This window comes from Ambystoma mexicanum, chromosome 2p (assembly GCF_040938575.1).
Source record: "Ambystoma mexicanum isolate Mex_15411 chromosome 2p, UKY_AmexF1_1, whole genome shotgun sequence".
NCBI lineage: Eukaryota > Metazoa > Chordata > Amphibia > Caudata > Ambystomatidae > Ambystoma > Ambystoma mexicanum.
Genome location: NC_090923.1, coordinates 629,962,221 through 629,979,376, shown reverse-complemented (window position 1 = coordinate 629,979,376; position 17,156 = coordinate 629,962,221). Strand labels below are relative to the sequence as shown.

At 44.3% G+C, this 17,156-nt stretch overlaps 1 protein-coding gene across 1 annotated transcript in view; it reads left to right on the top strand.

Annotated features, from left to right (window-relative positions):
• UBA7 (ubiquitin like modifier activating enzyme 7) overlaps positions 1-17,156 on the top strand; it is a 1,701,784-nt gene that overhangs the window by 800,427 nt on the left and 884,201 nt on the right. The window contains exon 18 of the mRNA XM_069644160.1: positions 12,752-12,826. Coding sequence (XP_069500261.1) covers positions 12,752-12,826 — 75 coding nt within the window. The remainder of the gene's footprint in view (positions 1-12,751; positions 12,827-17,156) is intronic.

Here is a 17,156-nt window from a genome sequence, read left to right as displayed (position 1 = left end):
TTTACCTCAAATGATGGATTCTGCAGCTTTATCATAGCTGTCCTATAACAAGAAAGAGCTCAGGCCCTTATGGCGCAATTCTGTTTGTATCAGGTCAACCAGTCCATAGTCGTGCGCACAGTAATGCGGCTGCTAGGAATAATGGCATGCTGTGTGTTCTTTATTCCGTTTGCATGCCCAAACGTGTGTCCTCTGCAGGAGTAGTTGTCATGCCAATGGTCACAAGTGACAAGTGACTGGTACAATCTAGAGGTTGTTTCTCTGAAGATGGCAATGACCTTAAGGTGCTGGACTCTCGCAAACAAGTTAAAAGGAAAAACGTGTTTAAGTTCACCAGAGCAAGTGAGAATTAGAACAGATGCATTAAAGTTTGTGTGGGGAAGTACACTGTTAGACTTTCACGGCGCAGTGCACGTGGACACCCCAACAGGCATCTCTACACATAAAGGTGTGGTGAGCAAATAGTGTATGGACTCTAGACCAGGTTTCTTCACAGAGAAGACTACACTGGAAGAGGCGGGTGCGCCGCGGACCCAAAGAAGGAAGTCATGGGAGGGGCTGGGGGGGGGTCAGGGTGGTGGGATTGTAGTAGAATGGGGGGCGTGGTTTCTTTGGGCAGGGAAACGGTGGGTGCGGTGGCCAGGAATCACTGGGGAGGTGGAGTAAGGGGAGCGGGGGACAGGGGAGCAGGTCATGGCGTTTTCATGGGTGAATCCCCCAGATGGAGCCGAAATCCCTTGCTTTGGAGGCGCCCCGGTATGGCCAAAAAAAGGCCATGTTTTGGAGGAGCTGCCTCCATTGGCTGGGATAGTAAAATAGAACTGATCAAACAAGCTTTACACAGTTTTCAAATGCTAATACGCAAGAAAAGCGTGCTTATAAACACATTGAATATAACAGCCATGTTCTACATAAACAAGCAGAACATACTTGCTGACACTCTAGCTACTAACTCAACAAATATGGCTATGCTGCATATATCAGTAAGTGTTCATACAAATCCAACACATGGTGGGAGTGCACAATTGCCTAGAAGACGGACAAAGCAGGCTGCTGGTTCAGGAACACGAAGGTCATCCGGACACAGATTGTCTTTCATCATTGCTCCAACATGGACACAAGTGTGGTATCCCCACCTCCTACACTTGTCACTTCAACCGCCAATCAAACGGTATCCAGTACAGAATCTGTTGACACAACAGGATCAACAGATAACATACACCAATCCACAAGCCAAGAGCTTGTCAGCCTGTCTCCTGAGGCCCTAAAGTTTGGTCATTTAAATCTGCCCCAGTGATGTTTGGACATACTACGAGAGGCCAGGAAACCAAATACAAGACACTGCTGTTCAGTAAGTTGAATCGGTTCATTATATGGTGCACAAAAAAACAGATCAATTAAATTGATTGTTCTCCATCAGACATGGTTGCCTACCGCCTGTTCCTTTTAGACTCCGGGTTAGTATACAATTCGCTTATGGTAAATTTAGCAGCCATGGCGGCATAAAGCACATCTCAACACAAGGGGCCTCATTACGACCCTGGCTGCCGCCGGTAATGATTTTTTACTGGGTCCAAGAAAAGGGCAAAACCGGGTTATGCCGACCTTGGCGGACCCGGTAATTGCCCTTTTCTTGGACCCAGTAAAAATCAATCCCCATTCCCATTTGAGCCCCATAGGGCTCAATGGGAATGGGGAGGATGCTAACAACGGGCCTGTTAATGACGGGCCCGTTGTTAGCATTCTGGCCTGCTAGCGGGTCCCGCTTTTCACGTCTGGTCAGATCAGACGTGAAAAGCGGGACCCGCTAGCAGGTCTGGTAATAGGGCATCCGGTAATGAACGGTGCCGGTCCATTACCGGCATCGTTCATTACGGGACTGCCAGGGTCCTAACGAGGCCCAAGGTGTATTAGTGGAAAGTACCAGTGGTCAAAACTTTAATGGAAGGGGTAATACAGATATATACTTGAGTGTCGCAACCCAGCACTAGGTTGGAATCTAAATACAGTAGGTGCGTAGGCTAGTAGCTCCACCCACAAAGCTTCCGTAAGCGACCTCATTCCCCTCATTGAAATCTCATCAATAAGAAAGGTTAGCCAATTGTAAGCACTCTCAGTAGACAAACCCTTTGCACAATTCCTGGTTTTTAGAACTCATCCCTATTTTTCTCCAAATATTACTTTTCCCGAATTTCATGTTAATTAATTGATAGAATTACCAGTTTTCTTTGAAAGTCCCAGAACAGGAGGGGAAAATGCACTTCACATACTTGAGCTTTACTTATTTTGCAACAGGAAGGGAGTGGTGTCCAGTCACTACATCTAGGATTGAAAGGTGGGGGGTACACAGTATTCAACTAAGACCTTGGCACACATTCCTCTTCCTTTCAGCTTTAATGCTCACTCAACAAGGAGCATGGGGGCTACTTTAGCTTTCATTGCGAACGTCCCACGGCATGCTACTTGCAAGGCACCTACTTCGATTTCTGTGCACACTTTCACACAACACTATTTTCTGGACACACAAATGAGATCACACTCAAAGGTGTGACAAGTGATACTTTATTTTCTACAGTTCTATCAGCCCCCTACCACCTAAATATGGCACTGATCACTAGTCTATGCAAAGTATGTGTGTCTAAACAGATTCGCACACCTCAGAAGGTGGACATTACTTGCTCAGTAATCATCTTTCTGTGGTGTTTATCCCTTTAGATTGATATGTGTGCCCCTGCCTCCCCACGTGGAAGATGAGGGACACTCACTCATGCTTTACTCAAATATCCCTTTTCACGTCATATCAGACAAAGAAACAATCTGAGGGCGTTGAGGCGTGCGGAAACATAGGTATCGGTACACTTATTGTATCGATAATACAAAAGAAACACTTCTGTCGATGCCCTTGTACTATGGAAGTAAGCATCTTGGACTACTATTAACCGTTATAAAGAATATGACTCGAAAACAGTTAAAACCCACAGAAAGATTATTATTGGGTAAGTAATTTCCATCACATATGTATATCCTCTGCCTGTTCCTCTCGAAACACCAAACTCTCACTTTTTCTTGTTTTCTCTCTGTTAGGGAGATTTCCTTTAAGGCCCTATGGTCAGGATCCTGTGGTATATCTTCCTAACTCAGGTACTATTATATATAGCAAGCTCACCACGCACTTCAAGTGATAGTCGTGGCAGAACAGCCCAGGCCTAACTCTGAGCAGGTGGAGCGGGATGGTTCACAAGTACAGTGCACATGTTCCATTAACAACCCAATCAGAGATGGTCAATACACTATATTTATTATACAAAATATAATCTTTTTATATAAGCAAAGGCAACGATAAAATCAATACACTCACGGGTCAGTAACTTTGTAAAACAGATGAGGCAGCGATGTATGAGTTAAGTAATACTTTTTAAATAATAATTCTTTGGAGTGAATAAAGAGTCCTTCCTGAAAAATAAACAGCTGTAATAGGTAAATAAAATTGTTTTCTTTCTAGGCTGGCAAGTTCAAGTAGAAATAAGGGTAGGCCAGTAGTTAGTTACCTTTGTGCAACTGTGCCCCAAGCAGCATTCCTAGAGTTTCATTGGCATTAAGCCCTCGCGTGTAACTTAAAAATAAAGAAGGGCTCCCGGGTTCCAGAAAAGAACAAAGAATTGACGCGTCACTAGCGCCGCAGGATCAGAAGAGCAATATCATGGGACCAAAAAAGCAGTTCTGAAGGAGGCGGCTGGTGGTTTCCAGATGGCGTTGCTGTGAACGTTGTTCAGCTACCACTAAGGGATTGAATGATAAGTCACCAGTGCTGGAGAGACTCCAAGACCATTGCAAAAAGCTATTGTTCTTCATCCATAGTTTTCCAGGTCAGAAGTTGTGGCCAAAAGAGCTGAAGTGCGAACAGGATGCCAAACAAGGGGGGTCTGGGAATCTCTCTACCAGCACAAACACAGCCCAATGACCTGTTCTTGGGTGAATAGCCCCTGGGAGAGACTCTACCAAGTCTTAAACTCACTGTCCCTTTCACAGAGAAGGAATGTCCCCGCATATCAGTCTTTGTCCTGCCCTGGGGCAGTCCAGCACCGAAATGCTAGGCAATTTCTCCTCTGAACAAGAGTACCACAGCAACCCCATACACATGTTTCAGCCTTGTTGGGCATCATCAGTGAGGTGAAGCTGTGTCTCTCTAAGACCCCCCTTTGTGTTGCGAACATGATGCAGTCAACGGTAATCACAATGTAATTCTTGGCCTCCGGAATTCAGCTTCTAAGGCTGGGGTCATGAAGAGGAGACCCCAGGGAAGAATGAACATTAATGATTTGCCTGACGAGTCACCCCGGAGAGGCGCGGCAACGAAAAAGTGACCAGTAAGGTGAGTTCAGCAGCGTGGCCTCAGGAATCAATGCAGCAGAGGCTCCTGGAGCTTCTCAGGCACTAAAGGGCTTGCCTGACGTCCTGGAATTAGAAGTCTCTGATGGGTTCGGCACAGAGAGTCTTCGGAGGCCTGGCTGAGAAGAGACACCTGGCGTTGCAGGCTTGGTCAAGAGCGTCAGGTACTGTAATCCAACTGTCCCCACCCGATTAGAGGAAATGAGCGCCACTGTGCGTTCCTTATGGATGTCCTGGAGAGGCCTAGCTTCACCATCAGATTATTTAGAGCATCAAAGGATGCTGGTGCAGAACTTCGTTCCTTCCTTGACCAACAGACTTTCCAGAGTGCAGGTTCAGAAACCTTTATCCCCTCATGAGTCATTTAGTGAGCACAGCACCCAGACACACACCAAGCATCCGTCAGACAGAGGGTGGTCAGCTAATTTCCATCCTTCCCTCTAAGCGCACCCATGCACAAGGGATGGGCTCTTACCCATTGCCAGTCAGAATGGTTTCAGGCTGACTACAGCCTCCAGTCCTGGGACACACACATTGAGTGGCCAAAGATTGCCACCTCCTCTGTCATACGCAGAGGGACAAGGGCTAGTGATGAGGCCCCTCAGGTCTTCGATTCAAACAAAGACATGCTCCATGTGGATGAATGGAGGAGGGGGACTCAAATGGTCAAAGCCAGGTAAAATAAATTCCTCCATGTGGAACCATTTTACACAGGTAAATAGCCCCCAGCAGCCTAGCCACATGAATTACAGAAAGAGGCTACTCTTTCTGTGAAACTATAGAGTACATGTTAGCTACCAATGCCTTATGAGTCACAATGACCCTAAGGAAGCGCACGCTCAGTCAGGCTTTGGATGAATCTGGCTGGGAGAAAAACAAGTTGAGGACCAAATAAAGTCAGCAAAACGTACACAGTGCTACGACATGGCGTAAGGAGTGGACTTTCTTCCTAACACTCTGCATGATTAAGCTGTGGGAGGTGGCGTAATGTCAAGGCTGTAAGACATTCCAGTTTTTAAATGTTCTTAAAGATGTATGTTTCTAAACTTCATTATGCTGCCTTTCCACATTTCCTTCTGTGGCTGCAGTTATTGAAACTAAAGATGTGATGAGATACCAGTGGTATGTTGTCTCGGGGGGATAGCTCAGGGGCAATGTGCTCGCCTTGGAAGCAAGACGGTGCGGAGCAACACAGGTTTGATCCCCGGGTCCACGCTTAGAAACCTCTGGGTATTAAGAACGTTATAAATAACCTATCATATTATATCATATGCAGGATGGCATTTTCATCATATTGATAGTTTGCATGGCTGACCTTTTTGTTTAGACTAGACATATTTGTGTTCATGACAATGTTTTTCTGTTTGAAGAAAACTATTTTCGGCAGTATTGAGGGCTATTTTTTGCTCAGCCTATGCCAACCTTTCTATGTGGTGGTGTGGGGAAACAGTAGCATATGCACAGGAAAATGAGTGTTTTGTTGATTTTGTTATGCATTGGTTGAGGTACGTAGATGACCTATTTATTATTTGGAGAGGCTTCGTTGATGTGTTGAGGTACGTAATAACATTTAAAATGACTTGAATGGTACGGGAGCTGGCCTCCTGTACCATCAAATTTGAAAATGTGTTTGTAGGTATCAGGTTGAGTGTTCAAGAGGGACATTTAATCAATTCCATCTTTCAAAAACCCACAAATGTGAATTCAATCTTCACCCCCAGCCAGTCAAGCAGTGGATTCACCACGGGAGGTTTATGAGAGCAGAGCATCATTTCTGAATTGATCAGGAGTTCCAAGGTGAAGCCACATTTATGGCACTCACTTTCTCAAAAGATATAAACAAAGCCTTTAATAAGCCAAAACCACTATCCACCCAGAACTGCTATGTACAAACTTTAAGAACAAGTACAGATTTCCTTTAACGATTGATGGTGCTGCTAATGGCAAGGGCCCAATTACATATATCACACAGTATAGCCTTGAAGCTTTACACATGAGAATAATTTAATTTGACTCAGCCTCTGGATTCATTGAAAGTTGATGAAGACACTGGTCCCCTTGTAGGATCAATGGTGAATGTTCCTTTTAGTAAACGAGCATGCCTCAGGGACATTCTGTATCCACGAGTACTGCCACTGGTGGAAATAAAGATTGGCTGACACAAAAAGTCAGACTGGTGGTTTCAGGAGACGTTCTTGATGTAAAATGGTGAACCAGCGGTATCATTGACGACCTTTGGGATTGGGAGAAATAAGAGAAGGTGGCATAGTAGGGGAATTATAACCTGTGTTGCCCCATTTGGTGTCTTTGTAATTTCCTGTCCCTGAAATTTCAATGATGTGGGTTAAATAATATGCCCATTGAAAGTTAGAATTTTTTAACATTATCGTGCAATAAAGAATAAGGATTGAAACTATCCTTTAGCTGTTTATTTTGAGAAATAGCACACTATGTTGCTGTTGGGTTTATAGATTACACAGAAAGATGATCGTACTCCTTTGCAATTTGTGAATGTGGGTTTATGATAGTATACCGTGTGCCCGTCCACAGCCTTTACCCAGTGAACAAAGGGGTTAAGTGACCAAGGGCATGGCCACAGCCATGCCAAGTGGGCCAGGTTTATTTCTTTGAGATGCCTGGGTATAATAGTTACTGGGAATGGCTTGCACCCATGCCCAGTCACCAAAGTGTGTGTGTTCCTGCCTGTATATCGTTAAAGACCATGTCCTAAATAGAGTGTCCAGTGGGCATGGCTGCAGGCCATGGTCAGTGGCACAGTGGGTGATGTGGTGCCTCCAGTGACATAGCCGAGGTCAGAGGAAAACACAGTTGTCTTGGAGATGCCTGGGGTAGTGCCTTTGGCCATGCCCAGTGCACAGAGTGGGTGTCTTGAAGGTGCTTTGGCCAAAGTGGTGGCCATGGGGTTCTTTGAGGAGCCCGGGGCATCGCTGAACGCAGTGTCTACTTGGAATGGCCATGCCATGTCTGGGCAAAGTGTCCACTGGGCATGGCCACATACCCTGCCCATTGGACACCTTTGACCCCCCCCCCCCACGAGTGAAGCCTGCCTTGGATTAACTGAGGGCACGGCTTAAGGCATTGCCCCTGGCATAGTGTCCACTATGCATGGCTGCAGGAAAGCAAGTGGACAGAATGGGTGGTTAGAGGTGCCTTGGACATGGCAGAAGGTCATGCCACAAGCAAAGTGCAGCCACGCCCAATGAGGTACTGATAGCATATCAGTCTATATCATTAAAAAAAACAAAATACTTTCATTGCAGTTCTGATTAACCTACTGTAGTAATAAAAGAAAACAATTCAAAGTCACTAAAACACTTCATATGAAGGAAGGTTATGGTTGCAGCACAAAACATCATAATCTCACAAATGTGCAAATTATGATTTCTGCCACTGCCATAACATAGCCACCATCATGTACTGCCACACATGACCTGATAGATGACATCACAAATTATAATATCCGTATGACAGATGACTGATGATATGACGTATGAAATGACTGTTGTGTACACACTGCAAAAAAACTACAAAGTAGAAAGTAAGAATGTAGAGTGCCCTGCTTAGTGGTTAAGGGTACAACTAACTCTTCTCAACTTTTACATTTTAAGTTTTGGCACACAGGTAGCACGTTAGCACCACATGTACCAAAACTATTGGCATGGAATGTACAGTAGGACAATTGGAATTCAACTTGCCCTCTCCATGCTCCTGTCAAGTGCGCGGCAATGTGTATTGGCTGCCTTTGCCATGACTCTGATAGAAAGAGCTATTTTAACCTTTACAGAGGACTCTTTTATTTCCTTTAATCTTCAAAGACTGTTATTCCACGCGTTGCTACATTGCATTTAATGGCCTACAGAAATGAAGCAAAATATTGACTTTGCTGGTTCATGCGCCAGCTCTGAGGTTCTACGGAAATTGTTCAAAAGCAAAAGAATGGAAAACGAGTTTTGGCAAAGCCAACAGTTTCAGCTTTCGCATAGGCGTGAAATTAGAATGTGGTCTATGTATTTTTGTTAACAACAAGGGGTGGTGAATTTCAGATGTTTGTGCTTTATTGTTAATTTATGAAGTTTTATTGTCATAGTAAATATATTACTAACAATGTTGAATGTACCAAAGGTTTAAATATATAACGAATACAATGTTTTGTGGCTATTAAAAGACGCAATCTATATTACATGGACGCAGTAGCGTCCATGTAGTTATGGTTAAGTTGGTGTTTCCATAGGAAGAGCATTTTTTGGGTGGCTTATAACTTCGCTCCCTCTGGACGAATCCTCACCAAACTTTGCAAAAAAAGTATATGGCCCACTCTGAATTTCTTTGCAAAGTTTGCAGAGGTTTGGTCCAGGGGGGGCAAAGTTATAGGGGGGGTCACAAAACTTTTGCGCACGCCTACAGCCCAAACCGCTGGACGGATTTACACCAAATTTGCGGCAGGAGCGGGGGTTTGGTCCCGAAAGCGTGCTTTTGCAAATTGGGTGTAAATCCGTCCAGTAGTTTTTTAAAAAATGACCAAAATGTAAGGCAAAAAAATTAGTGATATCTCTGTTCGCTCCGCGGACGGACTTCCCTGTTCGCTCCGCGGACAGCACCCCAATTGGCCAAGCGGCTTGCGTGATGTCCGCGGGCATGCAATCTGTTCGCTGATTGGACGGCGTGGTGCGTGAAGCGCGTCAGATTTTTTGTGGCGCCCGCCATCTTGCATACGCCGACGACCGCGGACAGTGCGGTGGTACTTGGATTAAAAATTGTATTTAGTGCAGTGTGTTGGTGTGTACGAGTGTTTGGGGAGGGTGGGGGGAGTATGAGATAGGTTCAATGTTCTGTTTTTTTATGTGCTAGATGCTTTTGTTGTGTTCGATTTGTCTGCGGACAACACGGCAGTTCTGAAATTTTCTATATAAACTAAATGGTGGGGTGTTCCGAGGACAGAGTATGTGTCCGTTTTGTTCGTAAGCAAGCTAAAATTGAGCTAAGAACACTCGCGGTGCCCTTAAATGTTGGTACATAAACAAAATGAGGGTGTCCTGAGGACGCTGTCCGTATTGTACTCTGGCAAGTTGAATGTGTTCTAAGAACACTTGCGGTGCTGAAATGTTTGCAATTAAACAAAATGGGGGTGTTCTGAGAACGCTGTTCGTATTGTTAGTTGTCAGGTTGAAAGTGTTCTAAGAACCCTCCTAATGTCCGCTGACATTACAATTTCCTATGGGCCTTACCTGACTTTTTGTCCACTAAACAAACAATAAATCAGGCTGCTGTGCGCCGACATTGTGTGATAATCCTATCACTTGCCCCATCGACCTGGCTGACCTGTTTTTGCAACAAAGCATTCATATTCCCGGCCTCTCTCCGTGACGTTACAGGGTGCGTAGCCAAACGCGCCCAGTCGGCTCCAGTCCTACGCGACTTTACACAGAACCCGGAAAACAACACACATCATCTCACAACACAGCGCGCCACAATTCGGAATATGAAACTGTGATTTAAAAGCAAACAGCAAGATTGTACATTTCGTAAAGTACATTTATTTGACATTAAATGTTTAGAGAATATTCAGCGATTTGCATTTGTCTTTGCTGTCGATCCGCAAAAGTTCATCTTGACTCACGCGCTGTTCCTTTGCGCTACACAGGGTGTTGGTTTATGATAAAAGAAGCACTATGGTCGCACTGATAATCGGAAGGCTGTTCCAACAACGAGACATTATGGATTATAAAATACTAGCATATTAAAAATGGCAGTACACTTTTAAGAAGCGACAACAGAACAACCTAATCATTGTGGGGTTTATTTAAATACTAGTGCATTTGCATGTGAATGTATGCATATGGATGTAATGAGTTTGCATCTGTGCATTCGCGACTTTCATTACAAAAAAGGGGTGAGCTCAATGAGAGGCTATAACAACCATGCCCTCGGCAATCACCCATCATGCACCTGGTGATTTATGCAAATTAGGTTATGACGTCATTTAGCTACTATCATCTCACAACACAGCGCGCCACAATTCGGAATATGAAACTGTGATTTCAAAGCAAACAGCAAGATTGTACATTTCGTAAAGGACATTTATTTGACATCAAATGTTTAGAGAATATTCAGCGATTTGCATTTGCCTTTGCTGTCGATCTGCAAAAGTTCATCTTGAGTCACGTGCTGTTCCTTTGCGTTACACAGGGTGTTGGTTTATGATAAAAGAAGGACTGTGGTCACACTGATAATCGGAAGGCTGTTCCAACAACAAGGCATTAGACCACCATAATGGTTGGTATGTTGCTTCTAGCCGCTAGTACCGCGTAAGGGCATATTGGTCCTTGGCGATTGTCCCATAAAATGGTGAGGGTCATGAAGTTGTTTACTAGGAGCTGCACCTGGCAGTTAAAAAATGAGTCGGCCGGGGTCTGAAAATCGTGGCATTGACAGTAGGGAAGGATGTACCTGTTTTAAAAACATAAATTAGTCTCACGAGCCGATCTTCATAAAAAATATTCATTTTATTTATTAGGGCGTGAAACTATTTGCTAGCGAGGATAGTGCAACAGAGTATGTTAACTTATTCCCACTAACCCACCCTCTCTCCTGTGCCTTTTTCAGAGCCATCTGAGCGCCAGCGGACCACTTCGGCGGTGATAGTGCGCGGTACAAAACAATATGCCACATTAAACGAACAAGTACAACTTAACCGGGCTTTAACGCCACGCTATTGTTATTATATTCCGTTATAAAATAATTTAAAGGGTTACTTACATTATATTGGCATTTTCCATTGTCTACGCGTAATACAGTCCCTAAATACGACTCTGTCTGTGCCAACGATCTTTCCCATCGTGATATAATATATAAAAGCGGTTTTGTTTCAGAAATGTCATCCTTATCGTCTCTTACGTTTTTGCACCCCTCCTTCAAAAGAAGTCTTTTGGCACGATCCCTGTCTGTCAAGGTCAAAAACAATAGAACCTTATAGTGCAAGTCGTGGGCCACTCCAGCCAGCGAGCAAAAAATGGAAGCAGCTGACCTTCACTGTGAAATTCTTACTTTGCAACATTCTGTGTAAAGCCATCCCTGAAAAATTGCTTTTTACACTCCATCTTTGTATATTGTCTGCATGTTAATGAAAAAAGTTTGTTAAAGGGAGTTTATGGTTAACTTGCGCTACTAAAAACCTATGAAATTCAGTAAAAAAACTTTGTTAACGGGACGTTATGGTTAAGTTGCGCTAATAAAAACCTATGAAATTCAGTAAAAAAACTTTGTTAAAGGGACGTTATGGTTAAGTTGCGCTAATAAAAACCTATGAAATTCAATGAAAAAACTTTGTTAAAAGGGACGTTATGGTTAAGTTGCGCTACGAAAAACCTATCAAATCCAGTAAAAAAACGTTGTCAAAGGGACGTTATGGTTCAAAGTACAACCGAAAAACCCCTGAAATTCGGCATTTATGGTAAGATAAGCAACCATAACTCGCGCCACCGTGCACTGCTAACACTAACACCCAGGACATCAAAGATGACATCACAAATGTCATTGATGACATCACTGATGACATCACATGGCTGGTTCTCCCTTTTTTTCCTTTACTGACATATCTAAGCCACATAGTTTTCTTCAGTAACAGTCAGGAAGTAAATTTTGAAATGGTGCTATATTTGTAGACTTAGGGTCAAGTCATATCAAATGAAACATATAGCAGAAGGGGATATGGTGGCAGTGCCGTTGCAAAAGCCACAGCTGTCTGTGTCGCCATTGCCTGTTTTACAGAGCGATGGGGTCACCTCCCCTACACCTCCCCTCCATGTTCTTCCTCATTGTCAGGGTTGGGCTGGCCTATAGGGAATGCTGGAGATTTCCCGGTAGGCCTCTGCACCCTGGGCCTCTTTTCTGTGATAACCTATTTTATTTCCACATGTTCTCACAAGAAAAGGGTTGGGTTTGATGATAATGTATCATATGGGGCCACTTTGAACATTATTTCCAGGGCCTCCTGTGGTTCCCATTCCACCCCTGCTCATTGTAGCGGGTGTCTGCTTTTGCTCTGTACTGCAAAGGATCTGTGTGGTGCCCTAGCGGTGTGGATAGTGGCAGCGAGTACACTCGGGCCCAGGTTTAATGTCCAGTCTGGATGGCCTCAGAGCTGCTTGCCAAAGTGACCTGAGCTTTAGTCCTGTTCACTGGCACTTGGTTCAAGTCTGTAAAGCCCAGCGTCTTGCTTCTTGTTGGGGTTTTTATGGTACATCTCCATGAAGTATTGATGCATATTTTGGTGTTTATTTCACCTTCTGCTTATCTGTTATTTGCTTCTGGATCACATTCGTGTTCTTTTTGATCTTTCTAGGTGACCAGCTCTGGTATCCCCTTCTGGTCTGGGCTAAAGAGGTGCCCTCGTCCTTTGGAGTTTGATAGCAGTAATGTAAGTACAGTCTTCCTTGTCATTTTATAAACCTGTCATTTTATAAAACTGTTCACAAGTGAAAGCATGGTTCCATAACAGGCCTTTGAAAATGACAAATAAGGGGTCTGATGGGAAACCCCAACATAAAAATTAAGTAGGCCCTAAAACACAAGATTCACCGTTCTTTCCCTCAAAGACCTATTTTATAAAGTATGTGATGAAGTCCCGTGTCTTATCCTAAGGATATCTAGCGGTGTGACCAAGGAACCCTCACCCTCAATGAGCTAGTAGACGATGGCCCCAGGGGCAGTATGAGAAGGATCCCATGGCCACCCTTACGTGGACCCCATCATTGAGCAGAAGACGGTGACATACAGGATGAAAATGCCAGGGAACCTTCAAGGGCCTTGCTAAAGGACCTACGACCTTCCAGGAGATGGTGCAGCACCTCTCCAAGGCAGGGAATTAGTGATACGGAAGTCAACCCTCACTGAATTTATGATAACCACGCTGAGGTGCTTGCACTGCTCTCAGTGGGACCCACAACTGACGTTGCTCTGCTAAGGTCCATGATTGTAGGTCTTGAGGATGCCAGGCGCTTGTTCAAACTCATATAAATGAGGAATCCAAAATAAAAGACTGGCTTTTTAAAGCTATGGTACAGCCTCTTTATCAATCTCGCAAAGAAACATACGCCACATTTGAGAGGAGGGGGAATTACACCGTAACTAATCACCCAAGAGCAATCACAATGCTGCTCAGGTGCAGACTCTTCCACCCAGAACGTCCCCATTAGGGTAGTCACGAAAATATAAAATGATGATCCCAGGGAGGGGAGGCGCGTAGGAGTTGGCGTTCTAGAGGGAGGCTGTGGGTCGAGCTCTTGAGGGGCATAGAGGTGATAGACAGAAAGGGCAGAACAGACAGGTTTATCAGCAGGTGATAGGCGAAAGACAGGAGGTGGTAGGAGAGAGACATCAGGTGGTAGGTGAGGGAATTTTGGCAGTGGTAGGAGAGAGTCATCAAAAGGCAGTAGGAGGAAGACATCAGGAAGAGGAAGGAAGGAGATATCAGATTGTTGGTAGGAGGCAGGCATCTGTAGGAGGTAGGAGAAATACCCTATGAGGTGGTAGGAGGAAGTCATCAAAAAGAGGTTGGTGAGCTGGTTATCTACCACAGCAGGCAGGACTGAGAGGGCACTACTCAGCCCAAGACAGGGGGAAGGTGTGAGAAGGATCTGGAGAAGGAACAAGCACATGGCATGGTGTCGAGAAGGAGCAGGCTCGGAGGCAGAGTAGAGTGGCGATGAAGAAAGAAATACTCAGAACCCTAGGAAATGGGGGTAATAAAGCCCTCTTGAGCTCATCTGTGGATGTTTGAGACGGTCAGACCAGCTGGCCCTGCCTCAAAGTGGAAGAGAAAGGTAATCTATACCTCCATCTCATGGCGGAGATACACACTTTCAGCAGGTCTTACAGGGGGGAGTGGAGGTGGTTGCATCCCAGCAACACCAGATGACCAACCAGAAGAGTATCAGAAGGAATACCCAAGGGACTGCGAGTGATGGGGAGCCATCAAAGATCCTAGGAACTTTACAAGCAGACCCTTGAACTGCTGGAACTCTTGACCAAAGTATGTGCAACACTTTACATTAGAGTTTCATCCCTGGAGAAGAGGAGGGGTTGTGTTCAATAAAACACATTTTTACCTTAGATTGTTTTTGGACTCTTTGTGAACCCAATCGGATTTATGATAGATAGCATGATAAGTGAGATCCAGAAATTCTGTTATGGAAGCCTTCAGAAGACCTGAAGTCCCTAGAACATATCTGGTCCATACATCCTGAATAGCACAAGTACCTACAAAGGCTACCCAATTCAGCTGGGATTTGTATAGTGTTGACAATGTGGCCATTAAACCAAGGGGCCAGGCCCCAAGTTTCGACAGGCATTAGGGTTCAGCTATTAGGAGTGATCTGCAATAGGAACATACCCAACCCCCTAAATCAGGCCTCGCAGTGAAGAATGGGATCGACAAAGTTTACTAGGCAAGGCCAAAGTGTGTCATCTTGCTGATGCTTTTAACAAGACAGATGATCACCTCCAAATCCTATTCGAGACCTGTGACATAGCTCACTAGGCAAGACCTAAGTGCACTACCTCACTCATCCATCTAGCGAGACAGTTAATGACCTCCAAGTACTCTTTCTGACCTATGACACAGCTCACTAAGCCATACCTAAGTGTTCCATCCCACTGATGAGGACCTCTAAGTATTCTTCAGGACCTGCGACACAATTCACCAGGCAAGATCCAAGCACACTATCTTACTCATCCCTCTGGTGAGATAGCTGATAACCTACAAGTAGTTTTTGTGTCTGGAGACCCATCTGACTAGGAAAGATCCAAGTGCACCATATCACTCCGCCCTCTAGCAAGTCAGATGATGACCTCCAAGTACTCTTCCTGACCTGTGACATAGCTCACTAAGCAAGATAATGACCTTCAACTACTATGATGAGGCTCACTGTGCCACTGTGCTAAGTGTGCCATCTTGCACATCCATCTAGCGAAACAGAAGCTGCACTCATCTGAATTCCGCAAGACAGCCCAGATATTTGACTCTATGTAGGCCGATGGAGTTATCCCAAAGAGAGCTAATATATAGGGCAGATGAAGTAGCTCAATCTAATTACATTCGAAACAGAGCATTCGTTTTTGAAGCATTATTCAATGCAGGAATTAGCTCCTGTAACAACTTATTGTATTTTATGTACATCTATAGGGCACGAACAAAGACCGAGAGGCATCAAAGCGCTAAAGGATGGATGAGGGAGGCTGCTTAAAAAAAAAGAAAAGAATACAACAGAAGGGTTTTCAAGTTATTTCGAAAAGGAGAATATTCTGGAATGTTACGAAATTCGAGCAAAGGGCATTCCAGAGCATGAGGGAAAGAACAGTAAAAGATCTTCCTCCAGCTCTGCCCCAGCGTAATCTGGGAATGCTCAGTAGCGATTGGTTAGCCGAGCGGAGGTGTCTACTAGGATTGTAGCGCACAAGCTGAGATGATAGAAATTCAGCCCCAGAGTAATGGATGGCACAGTGAACAAGGCAAAGGTTTAAAACTTAACTCGACTCCTAATAGGGAGCCAATGACGACGGTGAAGTAGGTCTTGAGAATGTGTGAGTCTGGGAGTTCCCAGAGCGAGGCGAGCAGCTGCATTCTGGAGAGTCTGTAAATGGTGTGATAAAGCCTCAGGTTGGCCAAGATAAAATCCATTACAATAGTCTAGGAATCCCATGATGGATGCAGTTACAATCTTCGTCCCAACTTCAGACAAAAGAAACGGTAGAACTTTTCAAAAATACTTTCAGTTTGATGAATCTGAGTTGGCAAGCCACAGACATGTGGGCCTCTAAGGAGCCTGAGGACATCACTTTGATCCCTAGGCTCCTAACTACTGGGGTAGGTTCAGGGCAAGGACCAAAAGAGATAGGCCAGTACTCACACGTTCAGGGTTGTCCTGTATTATTGGACCCAATCAGTATGAATGTCTTTCGGGGTCTTAAGAAAAGGCAAGATGTTTGGCTAATGATTTCTGCCTCCCTCATCCATCCTTTAGCGCCTTGATGCCTCTCAGTCTTTGTTTGCACTCTATAGATGTACATACAATACAATAAGTTGTTACAGGAACTAATTCCTGCATTGAATAATGCTTCAAAAACGAATGCTCTGTTTCGAATGTAATTAGATTGAGCTACTTCATCTGCCCTATATATTAGCTCTCTTTGGGATAACTAATTATTTAGGTGCAAACTGCCCTAAGAGGCCTCATGAAAGGGCCCAGTTATGCACATGGGTGAAGGTTTTGACCACTGTCCATAAGTGAAGGCCAATGCTAGTACCCATTCATGTGTTAAAATATATCTGTCCATGAAGGCCATGCTTAATGCCAGTTACTGTTGTAATGTAATTAGTGATGTCATCATTGATGTGATCTGTGATGTCATTATTGTGGTCCTAGGCTGAACAACAGGGGGTGCGAAGTTACAGTGACTTTAGCTGAATTTCAGGGTTTTGTTTCGTTAAGTTCTCACTTTAACGTCCCTGCAACAAAAGTTTTTTCCTTGAATTTCAAGGGTTTTGTTATTCCATAGATTTTTAGAATACTTCCAGACCACTAGCATGGTCTCCAGACCACTAGCCATGGCCTTAAAACACTTGCAACCCTTTACTCAAAGACGTTCATCAATCACAAACTGATTTTCTCCTGTTTTGACAGTGATATTGTTATGTATAAAAGATTGCAGGATTTGAGAACTCACAATGTTTTAGGTAATGCGCACTG